The sequence below is a fragment of the Tubulanus polymorphus genome, chromosome 11 (assembly GCF_964204645.1).
Source record: "Tubulanus polymorphus chromosome 11, tnTubPoly1.2, whole genome shotgun sequence".
NCBI lineage: Eukaryota > Metazoa > Nemertea > Palaeonemertea > Tubulaniformes > Tubulanidae > Tubulanus > Tubulanus polymorphus.
The window spans coordinates 4,716,776-4,737,020 of NC_134035.1; the positions used below are offsets into that span (position 1 = coordinate 4,716,776).

The window sequence follows — 20,245 nt, forward strand, 5'->3', positions numbered from 1 at the left end:
CCCCGGTATATATATACATACACGCGCGTCAACGAATACCTCATCATCTTAGTGTTCGTAATGCGCCAAATTTGTACAAAACGTATCTGCACAGCTGTGTAAATGTGCGAAGTTTTATGGAAATCAAGTGAATACAACATTGCACGGCCGCCGCGGCCGTACAAGAAGCGGCAGCTAATATGCGACTGGGCGAAAAACACTTGTGCACCATCATACACTATATATATATACGTACATAGTCAGCAGATATTACGTTTATACGTATATACGAAGTATTGAGATGAATTCGAATTTATGTCAAAAATGCCGACGCAGTAAGATTAAGAGTCATAGACGCTACCCGTAACCCGCGCGCGTTGCGTAGTCATTGTTCTTAATCAGTTAAATGACAAACCAATTAAAATTACCTCATCGACGCGTAATACTCTAAGACTGTTGTCTATACGCGGAGATAGCGTGTAGTTTGCGCTGTAATTTCGTTTTGACAAATTTACAGTCATTAACCGAGATGCGCCGATGATGTAGCTACTGCTAGTGTAAGCTGCCGGAGCTAGGTAGCTAGCTAGCTGCCTGGCTGGTTAGTACACACACACCCGCATTTAAGGCAATAATGAATCTATCAGTTGCTACTAATTACAGGTAACAAGAATCTACAAACGTAAATGGCCGACTGTGAATAGCAAACACGGTCGTATTTTTTTTATTACTGTGCACGCGGTAGAGGGAGGGGGAGAGGGGGAGGAGAGGTAGGAGTGAGGGGATAGAGGCGATAGACGGTTAACGTAGAGGAGAGACGAGATGGAGGATTGGAAAGAGGAACAGGGAGACGATTGGAGAAAAGGGGGTGAAGGAGAGGGATAACGATGGCGTAGCGAGGTAGGTACTAAAGGGGGGGAATTGATGCGGAGAGGAAGGAACCGGGTAAAGTACGCGTATTTCATGCACATGCGACCGTTAGACAATGGCGCACTCAGACGACGAGAGAGAGAGAAAGAGAACGGTGGTTATTATTATGGAAATTAAGCAGTATTTTTCAGCGGTAATCAGTTAAATGCAGCAGCAGCAGCAGCAGCAGCAGCGGCAGCGGCAGCAATATATGAGAGCTGAGCCGAGAGCTGGAGACTCATAGCAGCAAAAACCAATATACGGTTTCCCCATAAATACGACAACAGAAGACAAGCGTATAGGCCTATTCAAAAAAGAAGGCTGAATAAACGTCAGCGTGTTTGGCTTCTTCAAATATTCAAAGTATGAATAAATACTTCTTTTTTTTCGAAATATTCCTATTCAAGGTTTGAATAGGCCTACATAATACTTCATGCTTTTTTTTTCTCGAAATATTCCCATCATTCGGCCGCATTTACGTAGAGATGCCTAAAACAAGCGTACTTTTACTTCAGAATCGTCATCGATCATATAAATCGGGACTCAACAATTACAAGACTCATGACAATGCGATGACTTACAAAACGATGAATTAAAACCAAGTCCAACCCTGGATAAACCGTAACAGTAGAATAACCGCACTCTGACGCAGAGGTAAAAAGTTTAATTCTATTTATCAAAAATCAAAATCTTAATCTTTTAAATTTCGTATAGTGGATTTTTCACCTCCTCGCCGATCAGAAGAATAAAATAGTATTAGGTTCGACGGAATTACTCTGATTCAGATTTTCCGACTAAATGTAGTTTTTATGACAACTACTACGCGCGCACACACACACACAACACGCGATAATAACAAAAACGCATCAACTACACCGCAGCATCTGCAGCATCGGCGGCTGCGTCGTTAGTACGAAGACACACCCATTCCTTAGGTGATGATGGATGAAAATGACCTTTTCAAGAATACTTTATACACACTTTAAACAACATTGTTCTAGCAAAGAGCCGCACACCCATATATATATATATATATATATATATATATATATTTATATATAAATATATATATACATGAGTCTTCTCTGTTTTCAAAAAAGGCTTTTTTCAAAACCAAACATTCGAAAACAAGACGACAAACTTCTGAGAGAGAAAGAGAGAGTCGCGTTAAAAAGTAAAACGATGAAAAACCATAAAATCTCTTTCATTTTCACGACGTTTTTGTCGATCGAACCCCTTTTTTCCGGCAGTGGCGACGATCTCGATCGGAAATATTGTATTTTCTCAGATTGAAAAAAACCGATATCAACATTATTCAAAATCGTAAAATTTTCAGATCCCGCTATTCGAGTCAAGCCTTTTAGATCGCATAGAAATGAAGAAAATCGCAGACTTTTCAAATACAGATCCCGAGAAGCAAAATGTGTTTAGTTCAGTATTTACGATATCCGATTTTTTTCACCGGTATCAATCTATTAATATAATAAACGCAATTCATAATGATCGATAAAACTGAAAACCACTCGAAACCCGATAATAAATCATTTCATTCATTAGAAATACGAATGTCGAACTTGTCTCGTTTTCAACGCGTGTTTAATCGACGATTACCATTTCATACGCTACATAGAATGCCCGTAAATGGATCGGCATTTTCTCTGATTTTTTGCCGTCAAAAAAAAGGCAACACCGGGGTCTTTTCTATCGGATTGTTTTAACACATATCAGTCCAAAAAGTACATGAGGTAAAAAAAAACGATCCAAAAAATGCCCATACCTGATGGAACGCGTTGACTTACTAGTCAGACTAGCTAGATAAGAACTAAACTGTTCCGTGGCACGTGAAAGGAACCGAAAACTGCCCGTGACAGGGTACTACCTAAAGCTACCACAAGACCGGGGCAGGGAACCTCAAACTATCGTAAGACTGTGGCAGGGAATGTGGATCTGCGTGGATCTACATGCATTTATGAGAACCGTTCGTAAGCGGAGGCTGCCGATTCCTGATTATTCCCCGCGAATAAACGGACAACCGATCCGCGGGATGCATTTACGAGACCAGTCGGCCACCACCGCGACGGACGCGGATTGTAATTTCATTAACTCTCGTTCGTCTAACTACATATGACAGGCTATAATCATAGAGCCGTACACCAAACTACATAATCACGAGCTCTTAATAATACCTAACATCGCTCATTCACTCGACAATCCGGTCAATCTTACAAACGCTAAACGTATTCTTCTAATTTTCGTAAAAAATCGGATGAAATAATCGCGACGTTCCTTAATTTGTTCATCATCGTTATTGACAAAAACGTTTCCACAAGCAGCGGTATAGCGAGGTAGTTAGATTTTATGGTCTGACTTATATAGAAACTTCATCTTCGATACAATAATCATTGGACACCCCCTCGAAATGATAACACAATTCTCAGACATGCTCAATTCGAACTAGACCAGGCTAGTGAATATAGTCAGTATAGGTAGACCTATTATCTTAAACTTAGTCCTCGCCGTCGAAACGACTGATAAGAAAAAACCGTACTAGTTTTTATGACACGACGAGCGACGAAACCTAAAAACGAATACAACCAACTAAGCGCTTTAAAACATTGATCCCTGAATTTTTCTGAATCAAATTTAAGAAATCGAACGCAAAGCATTTTTGTGAGGGAAATGTGACAGTTTTCCGATTATTTAAGTCAGCGACCCGGTCTTAATCAATGACAGGAATGGTTGAATTGTCGAAAAAATAATCTCAGATACCGAAAGTCAATAAAGAGTAAACATTTTATGAAATTTTTCTGAAAAATGAGCATTATTTTCTAATAAGGGGGCCTCACTAAATTCTTTCAAAAACCAAGCAATTCTAAGCGAGATTTAAAGGATTTTTTTCTCCTTCAATTATTTCAAAATAAGCTTCGATGCTCGCGGATATTCCGCTACCCGCGGATATTCCACTTTCTGAATTTATTTACAGCGTAACAACCGAACAAAAAAACAACAACGAACTTTTGCGACAACCGCAAATGATGAAAGCTTGATTGAATTCATGCGCTGCAGCGCTGAAAAGAATAAATTCGTTCGTCTGGGTATCTTTTTTTGGCGGGGTTTTTTTACGGAAAGGTGACACGCGTTGGTAGCGGTATATAGGAACTGCCAAAAGGCGAGCCAGCAGCAGCGCGATATACGAATAGAACTATTAGTTAGGCGGCAAAGTAGATTGACGGTTCATGATCAACACATTATGTCAGTATTTGATTGACTGAGTTATGGATCTCCGAGGGACCATTATAGTATTGATCCCTCTCTCTCTCTCTCTCTTTCTCTCATACGGAAACCACGTGTATTTTGCGATACCGGCAACATCATCATCCGTAACAAGCGTTTCAAAAACAGTCGGTTTCTTACTCGCGATTTAGTCGAGAGGGAACTATTTTATGAATTTCGCCAGGGGTGGGGGGCCGACCCCTGTATAATGACCTGATAATAAAAGCACCGAGCTCGTGCTGAAATTTTGGATTACGTCACGGAAAAACCTCACCAAAACTTACAGCATTCGCAATGGCAAGGTTCCTGGACGCGATAGAGATTCAAAGATTGAATCTAGCAATAGAACTAACACACCGCCCAACTAGGTCCAGCGGGACAAATCTGCCCAAACTGAGTCCGGGATGTGGGGCTTTTTCACAACACCAGACCCACCCGCGATGAAAGTAGATAACCATAAAATGCGGACGAACGGAGTGCGCGCCTCGTATTCGCGGACTCCGGGCGCGGGTACATTAAGATAAGGACACACATACACCTAGAAAAACGTGATCAGTAAAATGAGCTTACCTGCTAAACGAAGAGCTGACATGCGCTGGAATTCGGGCTCTTGTAGCCACTTCCACATTCTACGGAATGTCTCGCGGCCCGATTTCAATTTGCTCCACGGTTTCGGATTGCGCAGTAGATCACTTAACGTGCCCTGACTGCGGCACAGGACGCGCTGCGCGAACACCGCTTGCGGAATGCTATACCGTTTAAGCTCGCTGCTTATTTTCTGCGCCAACTCTTTCGTGTTTATCTCTTCGATTTCGTGTTTGGAGCCGCCCGCGCCGCCGGTCGGGTCGTTCGCCGACGTCGGCCGTTCGCGCAGTCCGCTCGAGCTCGGCGACGGAGAGCTAAGTCCGTTTAGCGTTTGGTGCATCATGTGATTCGGCGAGCCGAGCCGCGAGCCGGGGCCGCCTAAACCGCGCGAGTACGCGTCGTACGTATTTGGACTGAGGTTCACCATCGGTTTGTGTTCGGGTTTCGGCGAGTGTATTCCGTTTTGACTGTAAGCCGGGTACGAACCTAGACTTTGTTGTGCATAACCGTTACTGGACATCATCGACATGGCGGGCGCGGCGCCCGCGAGCGAATGCCCCATATTCATATTCATACCCATACCGCTGATCTTATCGTACCTGTAAGCCGCGGCGTTCATGTCCATGACGTTTCCGACGTGTCCTAAAGTGTTATTTTGCATCAGAGTGAAGCCGCCGCTCACGCTCGGGCTCGGGCCGTGGCTGAACTTATCCGAAACGGTCGAAATCGGCGGCAGAGGCTGCAACGGGGTCAACGTCGCGTAACTATGGTTCGTCGCGTTATACCCGGGGCTCATCCTACCGTTAAGCGTTTGGTACGTCGGCTCCGGTACGATTTGGTGCGCGCGAAAATCGCTGGCGTCGATCATATTCGCCACGGCGCTTACTTCGACAGTAGCGGCGGGGACAACGGTCGTCGATGTAGTTCCAGATCTCGGAGATGAAAGATCGTGTTGTTGTTCGTGTTGTTGTTGTTGGTTGATGATATCGGATGCTGCTGCTACTGCTGCTGTAGAGGGACTGCTGCTCCCTGCTGACGAATCGGTCGTGTCACCTCCTACACCGCTACCAGTACTACTGATGATGACGATTTGTTGATCGTTGTGAAGCTCTCCCATATTTTCCATCGTCATATTCTATAAACTAACGATCAAACGGCGCGTACACGGTTCCACTGATGATTATTCGAACGTCTAGTTTGCCGCGGATTGGTTGGCTGCGCCCGAAATGGGGTGTTCTAGCGCTGTTCCGTCGCTGAAATCGATCACGATGAAGACAATGTACACAACGCGACGAAATCCTCCATGTTTGACCTGACAGGCGCATGCGCACAAGCGTCTAGAGCGGCGTCGCGACGCGATCGCGCGTGCGCCGAACTCTAGAGCCATGCAACGAGCCTCCACCGTGAGACGTCAATCATTTGGCATTTTATGCAAATTAGGCGAATTTATTATCGGGCGATTTGTCGGCGAGGATTCGAATGTCAGAAACGCGGTGGCGATCGCGCCGTCGACATCTCTTCCGTGCAGAAATTAACCGTCAAACAAACCATTCGGCGATTTGTAATGAAAAAAGAAAAAATCCGAATCCGCGATTTAACTATTTAATTACTGTTGTTTATTTATCTTTCTCTGTGACAGCTGATGTTCGGGGTCCGTTTCAGCATCAAACGCGGATGGCCACGTTAGATAATTAATTGCGGGTTTGGATTTTTCTTTAATTAATCGAATTAATTAATTAACTACTGTTAATTTTTCTGCCCGCTGGCAGTTTTCGGGTCACAGTTTCTTCGGAAGAGACAGAACAACACAGTAAAATAAACAGTAATTGATTATCAATTAGATACGAGTTTGGATTTTTCTGGCGAACGTTTTTTAACAGCAAAACAGTGATGTTCGAGTTTTAATGGGATCTAGAATTTAAAGTGTCATCACACGCGTGTGAATATTAGGTCAGCTGCGATGGCATCCATCCAAAAGTGCTGTTTATTCAAATTTTGACTGTATCTTCTATCAGGAGAACACGCTTATTTGGACACGATCTACGCATTTTGCGGTATCCGGTAACGACCGTTTTAATTCTCGTTGCAAAGCTGCAATTTTGCTACTACCAAATTTTGTGGATTTTTAAGTAAGTAATAACTATTCAATCGATGTTATGTTTAGATTATGTGGCAAATATAACTAGATTTAGATTCATTTCGAAAAAAACCGTATTGCGCTTGGTTTATCATTAGCGGGTTTTGTTTTAGAAAACACGTCGTTGATTAGACGTATAACGGAATGATGAAAGTTTTCGTTTTTCTGCCTGTGGACTGTGGTATTTACATCGACGACGATACACTGCCTGACCGTCCCGTCTCCATGACGCTCTGGGGAACTTATCGCATGGGCGGAGCATAGAAGCCGTCGTGCACCGATTACAGATATCCAACCATAATAGCGCTCATTGCTGTTTTACGGAGAACAAAAACAGAAGCGCGTGGTTTTCGCTTTGCCGCGGTCGTTAATTACACATTTTGACAACACTTTCGACCATATTTTGGTCATCAGAGCATAACGGCGTCTCCCACTTATTTAACCCATACAATTAAACTATTGATTAATGATTAATAGTTAAATTGTACAGAAATAAATCGTCAACAATTGAATTGCGATCGAAACACAGAATCGAAAGGTTCGTCATTTTTCGAGTGAACAGGGATGCGGGTTCTCGAGCACATTCATATATAAGAGCCCGCGTCTTCGGTTTTTCAAAACACAATCCACGCTTTCGAAGGTTTTTGAAATAAGAACACGCGTTATCTAACAAAATTCAAGTGCCCGTATAGCACATCTGACGCGCGTCCAGAAATATGAGGTATTTTCGTTTGAAAAAATACAACAAAACATCAAAGAAAGAATAACGGGCGAAATAGCTAGTTTAAATTTCGCCAGTCGAACAATTGGTTTAAATGATGATGCAAATCATACTATTAGAAAAGCGCGCAAAATAATCTGCTTTGTATCTAAATTATTCAAAATTATATTCAGTGTTTGACAAAGCCAAATTCATAAATTTTTACGAGTAACATTAGCCATTTCTTGCGTTTCAAATCATAAATTTGAAATAGTTTTAAAATTCGCCGAAACATCACAAAATGCTCCATCTGTTTCGATCCTTATGGTCGGCAAAATGATTGTTAATTAATATTTTATATAAATAAAAGCGACACATTGTTTCCCGGTATTTGCCGTTCGGTCATCGGATATTTATTCAGAGGGCGAGAGGATTCACGCGCAATCAACACAAGACACAAAGATACAAATCACCACATGGAGATGATTTAGCCCGGAACGAATCGGCACAGATCAGACCCGAGTCGGATTTTGGCCCGTTAAATCCACAAGACACTAAATAGTCGGTTGTATGAGTTAAAATAATTAAAAATTCATAGAAGAACAAACAGTTTCATTTTTTTCATATATTGAATTTAATACGCTCAACGTTTTTGGGTTATGCCTCAGTCCGTAAGGATTTTAAGTACATTAATGAGTGATTTGAATTGAACAATACCCCTTCTCGAGAAGACAAGTCACAAATGCTGCAAAACTACAGTGCGTATCGAAACCAGGAACAGTTAATCGCCAAGAATTTTAAGAGTTTATTCGTAAACGACATAAAATGAGCCGTTTTATCAATTTCAATGACAGATCGACCGAATTTACAAAACCGGAATCCGGCACGTTGCGAATTTATGGAAAATGTGTGAATAAAATCGGCGAAATTGAATAAGATGGGATAAAGTCTATTGTATTACGAGGGTAAATCATATTTTCGACCTCTTTGGTTGCGTTTAATTCTTTCCTAAAAAGCCGCGCAAACAAGAAGCTTCAAAACGTAAGTTTTCCGGATTAAAAGGTGAGTTAATGAAGAAATGATGAAAAAAATACTAGATATCTCTAGAATTGATTAAAACGACATGTTTTCCATGAAATTAATGACATTTTGTGACCTCAAAATGGGATCATCGCGCTTTGGATGTATGATAATTTATTGCGAATATATTTGAAATATCGTTGACACAATGGACCAGGTAGATGGTGTTACATGATGCTGGAAGATGGCACCACGTCGCAACGATTCGTTCTCAGCGCGATCGAAGATTTCTGCCGATATTTCGAGGTTCGTCTCCGAAAAAATGGCACAATAGACAACAGAGTCTTTCAAAATAAGAAAAACAATGTGGTTCAAGCAGTGAAGAATTTGTTATTTGTTATTTTATCGGGAATGACCGTATCACCCGTATCGGCGCGCGAGAACGCCGCCTGGACAGACAACACCGTTCGTTGCTGCCATCTAACGTACTTTCTAAGCGTTAACACGAATGTTCAGCTTTAAGAAATTTGCATTCCAACAAAACGCATTTTCAAATCATACATACACGCAAAGATACAAATTAAGGTTAATTTCCTCAAATATAATTGAAAAAATAAATACTAGTGAACAAAGTATTGCATGAGCTTCGGTTATTATTAATTCAAAGAAATAAATAAGAATGGAGCATGAAGTGACCTTACAGCTTCAATCCAATATGGCGGCGTCCATCGTTCACGCTGGGGACTATTTATTAGTTATAAGCGGTCATTCCATCGCTCACTATTCCACTACGTACGTAATTCAACGCTTTTACGATAGATGACGATGCTGAGATTGTTATGAACCGGAGTTTGTAGCTATTCATAGACAGTGCGGCTGTAATTCTGGCCTACAAACGAAAAATTCACTCGCGTAAGCCGTATTTCCGGTATTGCGCAATACTCGTTGTAATCCACCATAAACCACAATTCGAATCGAATTTCGTTTTTTACTTCGAATTGCAATGCATTCTTAACTAATGCTTGATTGGCCGTGATTCTAACCATTGTCCTTAACTAAGAATATGTTTAAGACCTGTAGAAACAGGAGTTCGCTGTAGAAATATCAATGGTCCATCTTTAATCCTAATCTAAGAACTGCACCGCAGTTGATGGTGCATTCGCGAACGCATAGTAGGCCTATAATCATGCGTGACGCTTACCCTAAAGGGGTATTAAAATTGAAGTGTAGTGTCATTGCCTTACTGTAGTCTTGTCCGGCTAGGACTGCTGTTCTCAAATTCGCTATTAGTAGACGAGCCTGGCGGAAGCAATTTGGGGCTGGTACGATCTGGAGTATTAGTAGAACCTTTTTCAAAAGGTTGGAGGTGTGACCAGTGAGCGCTGAAAGCGTGAAGCGAGTGGTCTGTAGGGCCTGCCCATAAAAATCTCAAATAAGTCTCTCGTAGATGTATTTGAACCATGCAATCTCCGCCGATGTTGAGCAAGAACTTGTGTACGAGTGGAAATTGAAATAGCGAATTTGGATGGAACCGATTTGAGGAAATTATTGTTCCGACCAAGATCGGCAAGTCGCTCCCTTTCCACCGGCCCTCTTAGATGCATACCATGTTTTAGATTACAGTCGGTGGGGATATCTACGCGTTTTAACTTTGTAATGTATCTACAAGTTTCGTCGAGTCCGTTACTTGCTAATTGCGAATATTCTATGTCGTTAAATTTGTTGTGTTAGTAGCTAGGTATTATCAAGAATCGAGCGGCTCCGATATGTATTTGGGCATTATAGATTTTCAACTCTATGCGCACTCTCAAGTTTTTTTTTGTTAATATGAATTTGCTTAAGACCCGAAAGGGTTAATCCATACTTCTGAACTGAACTAGATAGAACTGAACTGAACTGAACTGAACTGAACTGAACTGAACTAGATAGAATTTGATTGATGTACATACACTTGTTTTAGCATTATTTAAGATATTCGGGAAGCTGTTAATTCCTTCATTTTCCCCGTAATTAAGTGCGTTATTTTCCCCATAGCGATGGAATTAATGAAGTAATTGATGTAAGCGACGGTGACGAGACTCAACCTCGCGTTACCGAGTCTACCGATAAGACAGAAGATAAGCCGGATAAAGAGCATCTCACTCGCAAAGACAAGTAAGAAATATTTGAGAGATAACTGAATAGACTAACGTATTATGATTATAAAGCTAATATTGATTCTTATGAACCAGTTACATAGTGTATAATTTGATTCCTGTTCATGCATTGAAAATGAACTGACTTTAACTCTCAAGAATCAGACATATATGGTGTGAATCTGAGTTCTGTATCTATTCATATTCCCCTCATTAGAATATTACTCTCTTTTTCCCATAGCTTTATTAATTGATGGTATATACTTAAGTTTATAACCCCCTACCCTGCAAATAGTACATAAAATGCCTTAATTCTTCTTCATCATCTAAATCATCACGAAAAGCTATTTGTATTTTGAGCCCCAATTTACAATTCAATTTAATAAGTGTTTCCGAATTTATCGTTTGGATAAGTCATCACATTACTGAAGTCATCTCTATTTTTAAGTCTCAATTTATATTTCCAATTCAATTTACTACCGGTTAAATGTAAGTCATTTGGATATCAGTCATCAATGTAAAGATCGGACCAACTGCAATGACTTAAGCGAGTTTGAGGCTGTATTTCAGAAAACGCCGTGTGCCCTATCCATCGTTTGTTCTGTTACTTTCAGAGATGCCGGGGAAGGAACGTATCGAATACTGGCGTTTAAATTATCTCATTCGAAAAAATACCTCGCCGTTTCTACGGATAATAAACAATTGTTACTATATAAACTGGATGCGCGTTGTCAACTGATAAGTCGGAGGTAAGCTTCTAAATACCAGGGGCCGGTTGCATAGTCATGGCTTAGACTTAAGACCCGTCTATGACCAACTTAGTTCTATAGCCAATCTAACAACTTAAGACCAGTCTTAAGATTTAAGACCACTTTTTGACTTAAGTCACGACTGTGCAACTGGCTCCAGGGGCCGGTTCCATAGACAGGGCTTAGACTTAAGACTGGTCTAAGACAAACTTAGTTCTATAGCCAATCTAAGAACTTAAGACCAGTCTTAAGGTTTAAGACCACTTTTGGTCTTAAGTCCTGACTATGGAACTGGCCCCAGGGGCTGGTTGCACAGTCGTGGCTTAAGTCCAAAAGTGGACTTAAATCTTAAGACTGGTCTTAAGTTGGTATAAGACTGGTCTTAAGTTGTAGCCGTGACTGTGCAAGATCTATTCACGTTTAATCAATGGATGCTTGTCCATAGCTGTCCTAAAGATCATAATAAGGATAATGATAATATTGATAATAATTATTTATTTATATAGCGCACTCCTAAAAATTGTTATCAGTACACTTTACATCGGTATCAAGTAAACATGAGCTGATAAAATAGTAATTTAAAACGCTTGGAGAATAGATATTAAGTTCAAATTTACCGGTGCCTAAGATTAATTGCGGTTATAGATTTCCTAATAAAGAAGTTAGTTTTCAAATTCTTCTTTAAACATTGAACTGATGCACTTTGTCTAATACTTATAAGGGCAGTTGGTTCCACAAGACAGGTGCTAGAAATTCAAATGCCCTGTCATCTATTGCGCGTTGATAAGACTGATTAGGCTTCAGATTTGATTCTTTATACAGTGAGAACACTATGAACAAAGGAATTTTAAAATCCATAGAAGCAAAAACAGTACAAATCTCATTTTCTAATGAGTAATATATATTTATTATAGCGAACGTTTTCGGGAGTTACATTATCCCCTCTTCAGGCATAGCGCAAGTGATATTAGATTTACATATCATACTGGTATTTTCAAATACTTTCATATATCTTCACTCAGTAATTTACATTGTGTGCAATTAATTATCTTTGCATTGTAATTATCTTGTCGCTCAGTAATTTGAAATTGTTTGTAATTAGCTTCGTCTTATTCTATATAAATACCAGTGATATGTAAATTTTAATTAATCACTTGCGCTATGCCTGAAGAGGGGATAATGTAACTCCCGAAAACGTTCGCTTATAATAAATATATATTACTCATTAGAAAATGAGATTTGTACTGTTTTTGCTTCTATGGATTTTGAATTTTCTAGACTCTCTCCCTGAGAACAAATTTTAACTTTTTGAGATTCAATTTACGATTGCGGAATTCAATCAGTTCCAGGTACGATACAATGTTTTATCCGACTCGGAAATCAGTTTTCGACGGGTCGTAACAACATGTCGGTACGAATTGCTTGATTTAATTCTTTTGTTTACGAGTAGTTAATAGCCGCGCGTTCATCACGAAATAATCGTCGGATTCACCTCTTGACGAGCGAATTGCTCCGCGCATCCCGATGTCAAATCGAATTTCCTTTTGTCCTCGGCGAATTTAATTCCGGTCTTATTTCTGTAAGCTGATGAATGAACAATGCCCTCGGAGCGGCGGCGGAGGGGTCTCTTCGGGGATCGATTTTCTGCTTGACCGCGTGTATTTCTCGCACCTGGTCAGTTAACCGTTCCGCGGACACACGCGGTTTACGCGCTTCGTTTGACGAGCAAATCAGAACTTTTAATTCGTGATGTCATCGCTCTATTGCCGCCTGTCTTGAAATGTCGTATTTCACACCGCGTGCTTGCCGCGCATTCACATTATTAGAATTCGCGCAGATTACAGATTACAGGTTATGATGTAAAAAAAAATCCCGCTAAGTAAAATGGTCGTTTCACCCATGGCTGAAACAACTATAATCTAGAGTGAAAATTTTTGTATCACCTCTAATACATACATACATGCACCATGATCCTATTTGACTGGAAACAAAAGTACAGCGGTCTTTAGATACTATCAGTAATCGATTAGAAAAAAACTGGATTGACCAGATTATGATGTAGCCTATAAAAATTCCAAATAAAAACCCTTCGATAAAGAAATAGAAGAATCTAAAACGATCGTTCTTACGATTTAGAATAGAAACGAATCTTGCGACGGATTTTTAAACAAGTGATGAAGATTTCATTGTGAATGCGAGATTTTCAGAACGGTCTTTGTTGCGTTGGATTTTAGGAACAACGCGGACGGGGAATGAGCGAGGAGCGACGACGACGACGTCTCTTCATCATCGGTTACAATCCTCTCTGATCAGAAATCATTTCCTCGCTCTGTCGGGAGTTTCCTCGTCTCTCTCGCGGGACGACGGTCGCGCTTTGATATGTCGCGGTGGCGACGCGCGCTGTAGATTTAGCCAGTGGCTATAGATGTGTCGACTCACTGTCGGTTTAAATCCGCGGCCGGCATTAATTACGACTGCTGTGTATGTTCGGGGGTTTCTCTTAGCCGTCCCGAGGTTCTGTCTAACGGAGATAACGTTGTCGTTTCTTAATTGAATATGACTGCACTTTATAATACAACGCGGTAAGTATACAACATCGACCCCCAGTGGTGACAATAGCGCAGCTGCCAAGTGTTACCGAGATTATCCTTATTTGTCCTTTAGCCACCGAGAAATTAACTGATTTGATTTGATGTGTACGGAAACATGAAATGTGTTACTTGATTACGGAGTAATTTGGAAAGAAATATGAAAGGTGTTACTGATGGTCTTACCCCCTTGATTACTGATTAAATTGAACTAAAAGATGAACAAAGTTGTTACTGAGGGTCTTACCCCCCTTGATTACTGATTAATTTCAAAAGAAATATGAAAGGTGTTTCTGAGGATCTTACCCCCCTTGATTATTGATGAATTAAAACAGTAATATGCAAGATGTTACTGAGGGTCTCATACTCTTGATTACTGATTAATTTGAACCAAAAGATAAAAGTTGTTACTGAGGGTCTTACCCCCCTTGGTTATTGATTACTTTGATAAAAAATGTGAAAGTTGTTACTGAGGGTTCAGCCTCCCCCTCGATTACTGAAAACTCAATGGAAAAAATGACTGATAGACCGATATTAACCTCAGTATTCAGAGTTTTTTGTTGTTTTGATGATAAAACCGTCAGAAAGTAAATAGTTAAATCAGCAACTGTGGGTTTTACTCATCAATAACTGATAGAAAAAACTGATATATTTTCAATGAAAAAAAGATAAAACAGCTTCCACAATATTGATGATATCTTAAGTTTGTTATTCTTACATTTTCAAGATTGATCTGAATCTCGCCTTCGGAGAATCAGTACGACTGTCGGAATAATAAACTTAGAATCATCAAATTCGAGATCATTCCTTGAAAAACAATTGAGCTTGTTAGCAATTTGTCTTTTGTCCGCTCCGTGAGAGGAAGGGGGACGTTCCGCTAATCGAACAGCGCGTATACAGGACCCTCACACGTTGCATGTAGTATGACTTACAAGCAGTTCTTCAGAGACGAGATCTCATCCGAAACACCGGATGCCTCTGAAATAAACATGTGTCCGACTGACGGAAACGATATTAAAATTCGCTCGCAGTTCGATGATTGAGATTATTAATAATCGCCGAGGCGCGGTCGGGAGCCGGGTCGCCGTTTCTAATAATGCCACATCCGACGCGCATTGTCGGAATTACTCTTAACCGACGTTGTCTATTCTTCGCGCTAAGAAAGTTGCGTCGTGCGACGTGTTACACATCTGCGACGCGGGTTAATAAAATTTTCTACATGGATGACGCGCCGGGAAATTACAACCGTAATGTTGCCAGCCTCGGCGGTGCCTCCGTCAGAGACGCGTCAGTCTGGTTGAACCGTAGTACCGACATTTTTATTCTCGTCTCTATGAATAGGACTTAAAGACTTTAATTTAGAAATATGTCTGCCTCCATGAATTCTTTTTATGACATGATCTGATTGAACCACGTAGGACTTTATAGAATCTTCATGCAAACATCCCTGCCTCCATGAAGCAGACATGCTTTCTAGAAGGGTCTTTAAAGTCCTATGTGATGATGTCATATATGACATCACCTCCGAGGACTATATAGACCCTTGTAGAAAGCATGTCTGCCTCCAGGAATTCTCCTTATGACATATAGATCCTAATAAGAAAGATATATCTGCTTCCAGGAATTCTCCTTATGACATCACTATTCAAAATCATATTTGCCTATTTGGTTTCTTACTTTGTTTAAAAAAAGCCCCAGTACCGGTAAATGATAACTTCTACCAACTACCAACGTCCCTAATTCCCTACAACGTTCAAAAAGAGGAATTTATTCTTCTACTGGAGGGACTGTGTTTATAGGACCATTATCTAAGAGCTCCATTACCATTTTTCAAAGGTTAAGAATTACTTTTCCAGGGCATCCCCCTAATGATAAATCCTAAAAGTTTTAGGATTTATTATCAGACGAATTGCCAAATTTTACACGTGTACAAATAAATTTACTGTTATGAAATTATCTATATTGAAAAAATGATTCGTTCTATTTTTGATCAGGTGTGTAATACGTAGAGTGAGCTGTATGAGTTTCGATCGTGCTGAAGAATTTGTGTTGTGCGCTGACAAGTCCGGAGATGTGTACCGTTATCCAGTCCGTGAACCTGAGAAAACCGGTGATCTTCTGCTCGGCCATTTATCGATGGTTCTCGATGTGGTATGTATTTTTCTCGGTGACCGTGGTGATAGATTTTTAACCGCGATCGCACGAGCGTATTTGCCCGGGGCAACTGTTCACACTGGTGCCAAATAGGTCCGTGCCTGTTTAACTCGAGAATTATTGCGTGTGAATGCTAAATGGTGGCTAACGGCTGTGGATCCAGAAGGGGGTTCTAAGTGCCCTTTTTGAAAATCCACTTGACATAGGCCCTTATCCCCTCTACTGTTCTTGATCTAAAATGACGTAAAAATATACCTACATTTTCAAAACAATTTTCCTCCAGACCCCCTGCAGGCATTTCGTGGCCACGTCACTCACACTGGGACACTGCCACGTCTAAAAAGTGCCCTTTCCATATGGGGTGACCCACTTTCTACTACGCTGCCTCACCTTGCTTGCCACAGCATTTTACTTTGAAGTGAGTGGTTAGTATGTGAACACACTCTCTAATTAGGCACGGGCCAAATTTGACTTGGGTCTGCTCCAGGGCCAGTTCGACTCGCGCCAAATCGTCTCTTTGTGATCGCGGTTTATTTCTCGTTTCCCGGTTTAAATAGTGGTTATTTTTTTCAGGTGATATCGCCGAATGATGAATTTATTTTGACGTGCGACCGAGACGAGAAAATCCGCATTAGTCGTTATCCGAACTGTTACAACATCCACGCATTCTGTCTCGGACATACAGAGTAAGATCAATTGTTGTCCATCGTTGAATTAGAAGCTTATGGGTTTGAAAGCAAAACGTTAAAAATACAGAGTCGACTCCACTGGGGCAAGCCAATAATTCAATGAGTCAAAATTTTTTCAGGTGCCTGTGATACTCCAAAACCGGAGGTGGATCCAGGAGCCAATTTTGAAGAATTTGGTACATCCCAAAACGACACTTTGATGTCCAGAAAGGCCATATTAGGTGCACTGAAATGCACCAATTTTCTGTGTTGAAGAAATGAAAAAGGCCACTCAAAAAATTTGGGTCAAAAAGTCCCCCTGGACCCACCCCTGAAAGCAAACAGAGTCCATTCAAGCGTCTTAATTTGGTTTTTAACTGATATCGAAAAGTTTGTTACACTATTACTGGATACAGATTTTTAAACAAGTTGGAGTTTAATATGGTCAAGTTATAAAACACGAAGTAACCAATGAGAATAACAAACTTTTTGATGAAATCGTGGGGCCAATTGCTCAAAAGTTGGTAAAAGATAACCGGTGGATAAAAAGTAACATTGAAGTTTGAATTGTCACTACGATCATTATCCACTGGTTAACTATAACCAACTTTGAGCAACTGCAGCCCCTGGCTTTGATGTTTCAAAATCAATAGTTTACAACTGCCCAGTTTGCCACCTGCTTGTATACTACAGTATATTCTAACTGAATGTGGTAATATCTGCGTATTGAAACAGTCGTGCGACATCCTCTCGACGCTGTCATTTCAACGATTGCCCGTAGATGGCAGCAACTTCTAGCAGCTCCTACTTCAAATGATTTGATGATTGTTTTATTGATGGTTTCAGGTTTGTGACGGCGATGTGTTTGCTAGATGGTTTCAATGATCTGATGGTATCCGGATCAGGGGTAAGAGAACCATTTCAATGAAATCATCCCTGAAAACCAATCTTTTGCAAGCATTAGAATATCTTTAATTTCCTTAATCTAATTCGAATTATTACCTGCCGTAAATCAAATCACTGGTCCTCATTTGTTTCATAAAACAAGTCTGTTATAATCACAAGTAACTACAGTAAACCTTGTCCAACTCGTGACAAACTGGGACAGGTGAAATTGGTCCGAGGTAAGCGAAGTCCGAGTTAAAGATAGGAAAGATAAGTTAGGAAGTCCCAAAAATGATTTTTCTAAGTTATTCAAAAGTTCGAGTTTGGCATGACCGAGGCATGGCAAGGTTTACTGCATATTGTAAAAAAAATGATTTAAGTATCATTTCTGGATTTTATGTTTTTTTGTATATATTTGATAGGATGCGACGATACGACTGTGGAATTATCGCGATGGGCGCCCTCTATCCTGCATCGACTGCAAACGGCATACGGTTACGAACGTCAATGACAATTTAGCCGTACAATGTTTACGTTATCATTCTCCTAGTCGGCTGTTGGCGGTTAGTTTTAAAAAGTAAGATAATATGTCGAAATACTGATTAGTTTTTTACAGAAATGTGAAAGATCTTACATAGAGTCACCACCAGAGATGGCCACGACTGTGCCTGATTTTCCTGGTGTATTTAATGTGTTTCATTTTTGTCCCCGAAGACTGAAGAATACTGAATTGATTTATACAGTAATGTGCAAGATCCTACTGATGCAGGGACGGATCTAGGGGGTGGTCTCGGCAAGTCCAGACGCCTGCCTTCTCATTGAGGTTGCCCTTTTCATCAAGTCAAAGATCGTTGAAATCTGAAAATTTGTCACTGATCCCTTCGGAAATAGCATATTTTCAGATGTGTTTCTTCAAAGATATCAAACACAGAGGATAGAATCCCGTTAGTGGCCTATGACATGACTGCTTTATCTGGAAAACGGACTCCTGCCTTCCAACTTTCCTGTGAGGTTCTTTTCATCGTGAGTATATAATTTTTCTTTTCAGACAGAAATCAGTTTTACTGTTTGTCGTAGAAGAAAAAGACCGTTCCACTCATTTATCACTCGAACAGCATTTATCGACGACGGGCGACGTGTGGGATCTGAATTTTGACGCCGATGGAAATCTGTTCGTTTTACAAAATATCGAAAATGAAACTGTGCTAATTTTCACGAAGAATGAAAGCGGAAAATACGACGTAAGAAGGGGAACGATGACTGCAGATAGTTTTTAAAAAGCCGTTTGATTTGTTATCTTAAAACATTTCTTCATTTTTCAGGAATCCAAATCGAATTCTTATACAGCTATGATGGACAGAATAAACAGCGATTGGAAGTTTTTTGCAGGTATCAAATTATGCAATATCGTTAGTAAGGCGAGAAAGATTGGTACCTTGTAACTGTTTCTCCTAATCGTCGGAGTCATTTTATGAACTGCAATAATCAGTTCATTTCTATAGCTGCCTGGGGTCAGTTGCTCAAAAGTTCTTTACAGTTTACCAGTGGATAGTTTACACGGTGAACACCTGGAACACTCAGGCAATCAGAAAAATCTAGAAAAAATCACAGAAAACTTAGGGAATTTGGATAATGCTATTGACCGCGTGTTTCTTTTTCAATTACGTGATTCAATGGAAAATGAATGAATTGTAGCATTTTGAACCTAGGAATTTCTCTGATTCACTCTTAACTATTGAATTTTGTGTAATCACGGAAAAATCAGGGGATTTGTAAATGGGCAGAAAGTGACCACCCGGATTATATACACTTTATACTAGTCTCGATATGTTGTTATTGCTTTTAAAATTTGCGTAATCTGTGTGATTTGTTTTATGGATCTGTGCGTAATTTACGTGTGTTTCTTTTTTCAAAGATTCGCTGCAACACGACGACGATCCCGGTTACTCGAGTTTATACAAGGTGAAATTCGACAACATGAAAGAATATTTGGAGAAAAAACACAAACGAATCAACGCGGGAAAAGCATCGTCTGCCGAGACTGAGGAGGAGGGGAAGGTGCTGGCGTCGTCCGCTGAGATAAATAACGAACCTCCTCTTAAAAAGAACAAGATTGTGAGTTCTTAACACAAATACCAGACACTGATTCATCTATAATGTAATATGTTTGTAAATACTTAAAAATACAATAAAACTCTATCGAAATATATACAGATGAAGTAGATTTTGTTAACTTCCTTGTTTTGTGTCGTCTGTGTTGATTCGTTCTTCTTTCGATACGATGTTTACGTTAAGCGCTGATGCAAATAAAGCAATGCACATTTTGAAAAGTTTAAATTCTTTTGCACATTTTGAAAAGTTTAAATTCTTTTTCGATCAGTCGATTTTGGAACATTACATTTACCGTAATGATAGTTAAAACAAATACACATCAATTGACGGTGGCGAGGAAATGTGACGCTGCAA

The 20,245-nt window shown here is 40.3% G+C and overlaps 2 protein-coding genes across 2 annotated transcripts in view; one reads left to right on the forward strand and one right to left on the reverse strand.

Moving 5' to 3' along the window:
- LOC141912925 (one cut domain family member 2-like) overlaps nucleotides 1–6,040 on the reverse strand; it is a 114,163-nt gene extending 108,123 nt beyond the window's left edge. Inside the window, exon 1 of the mRNA XM_074804355.1 lies at nucleotides 4,729–6,040. Within this exon, the coding sequence (XP_074660456.1) occupies nucleotides 4,729–5,875 (1,147 nt within the window). The 5' untranslated portion in view covers nucleotides 5,876–6,040. The remainder of the gene's footprint in view (nucleotides 1–4,728) is intronic.
- A 3,275-nt stretch (nucleotides 6,041–9,315) lies between these two features.
- Nucleotides 9,316–19,986, forward strand: LOC141913039 (tRNA (guanine-N(7)-)-methyltransferase non-catalytic subunit wdr4-like). The gene is made up of 10 exons (XM_074804478.1): nucleotides 9,316–9,392; nucleotides 10,635–10,754; nucleotides 11,350–11,484; nucleotides 16,067–16,223; nucleotides 16,800–16,912; nucleotides 17,741–17,801; nucleotides 18,202–18,356; nucleotides 18,828–19,020; nucleotides 19,102–19,168; nucleotides 19,695–19,986. Exons 1-10 carry the CDS (start codon nucleotides 9,316–9,318, stop codon nucleotides 19,904–19,906), a joined length of 1,290 nt encoding a protein of 429 aa, XP_074660579.1. The 3' UTR covers nucleotides 19,907–19,986.
- The last annotated feature ends 259 nt before the right edge of the window (nucleotides 19,987–20,245 follow it).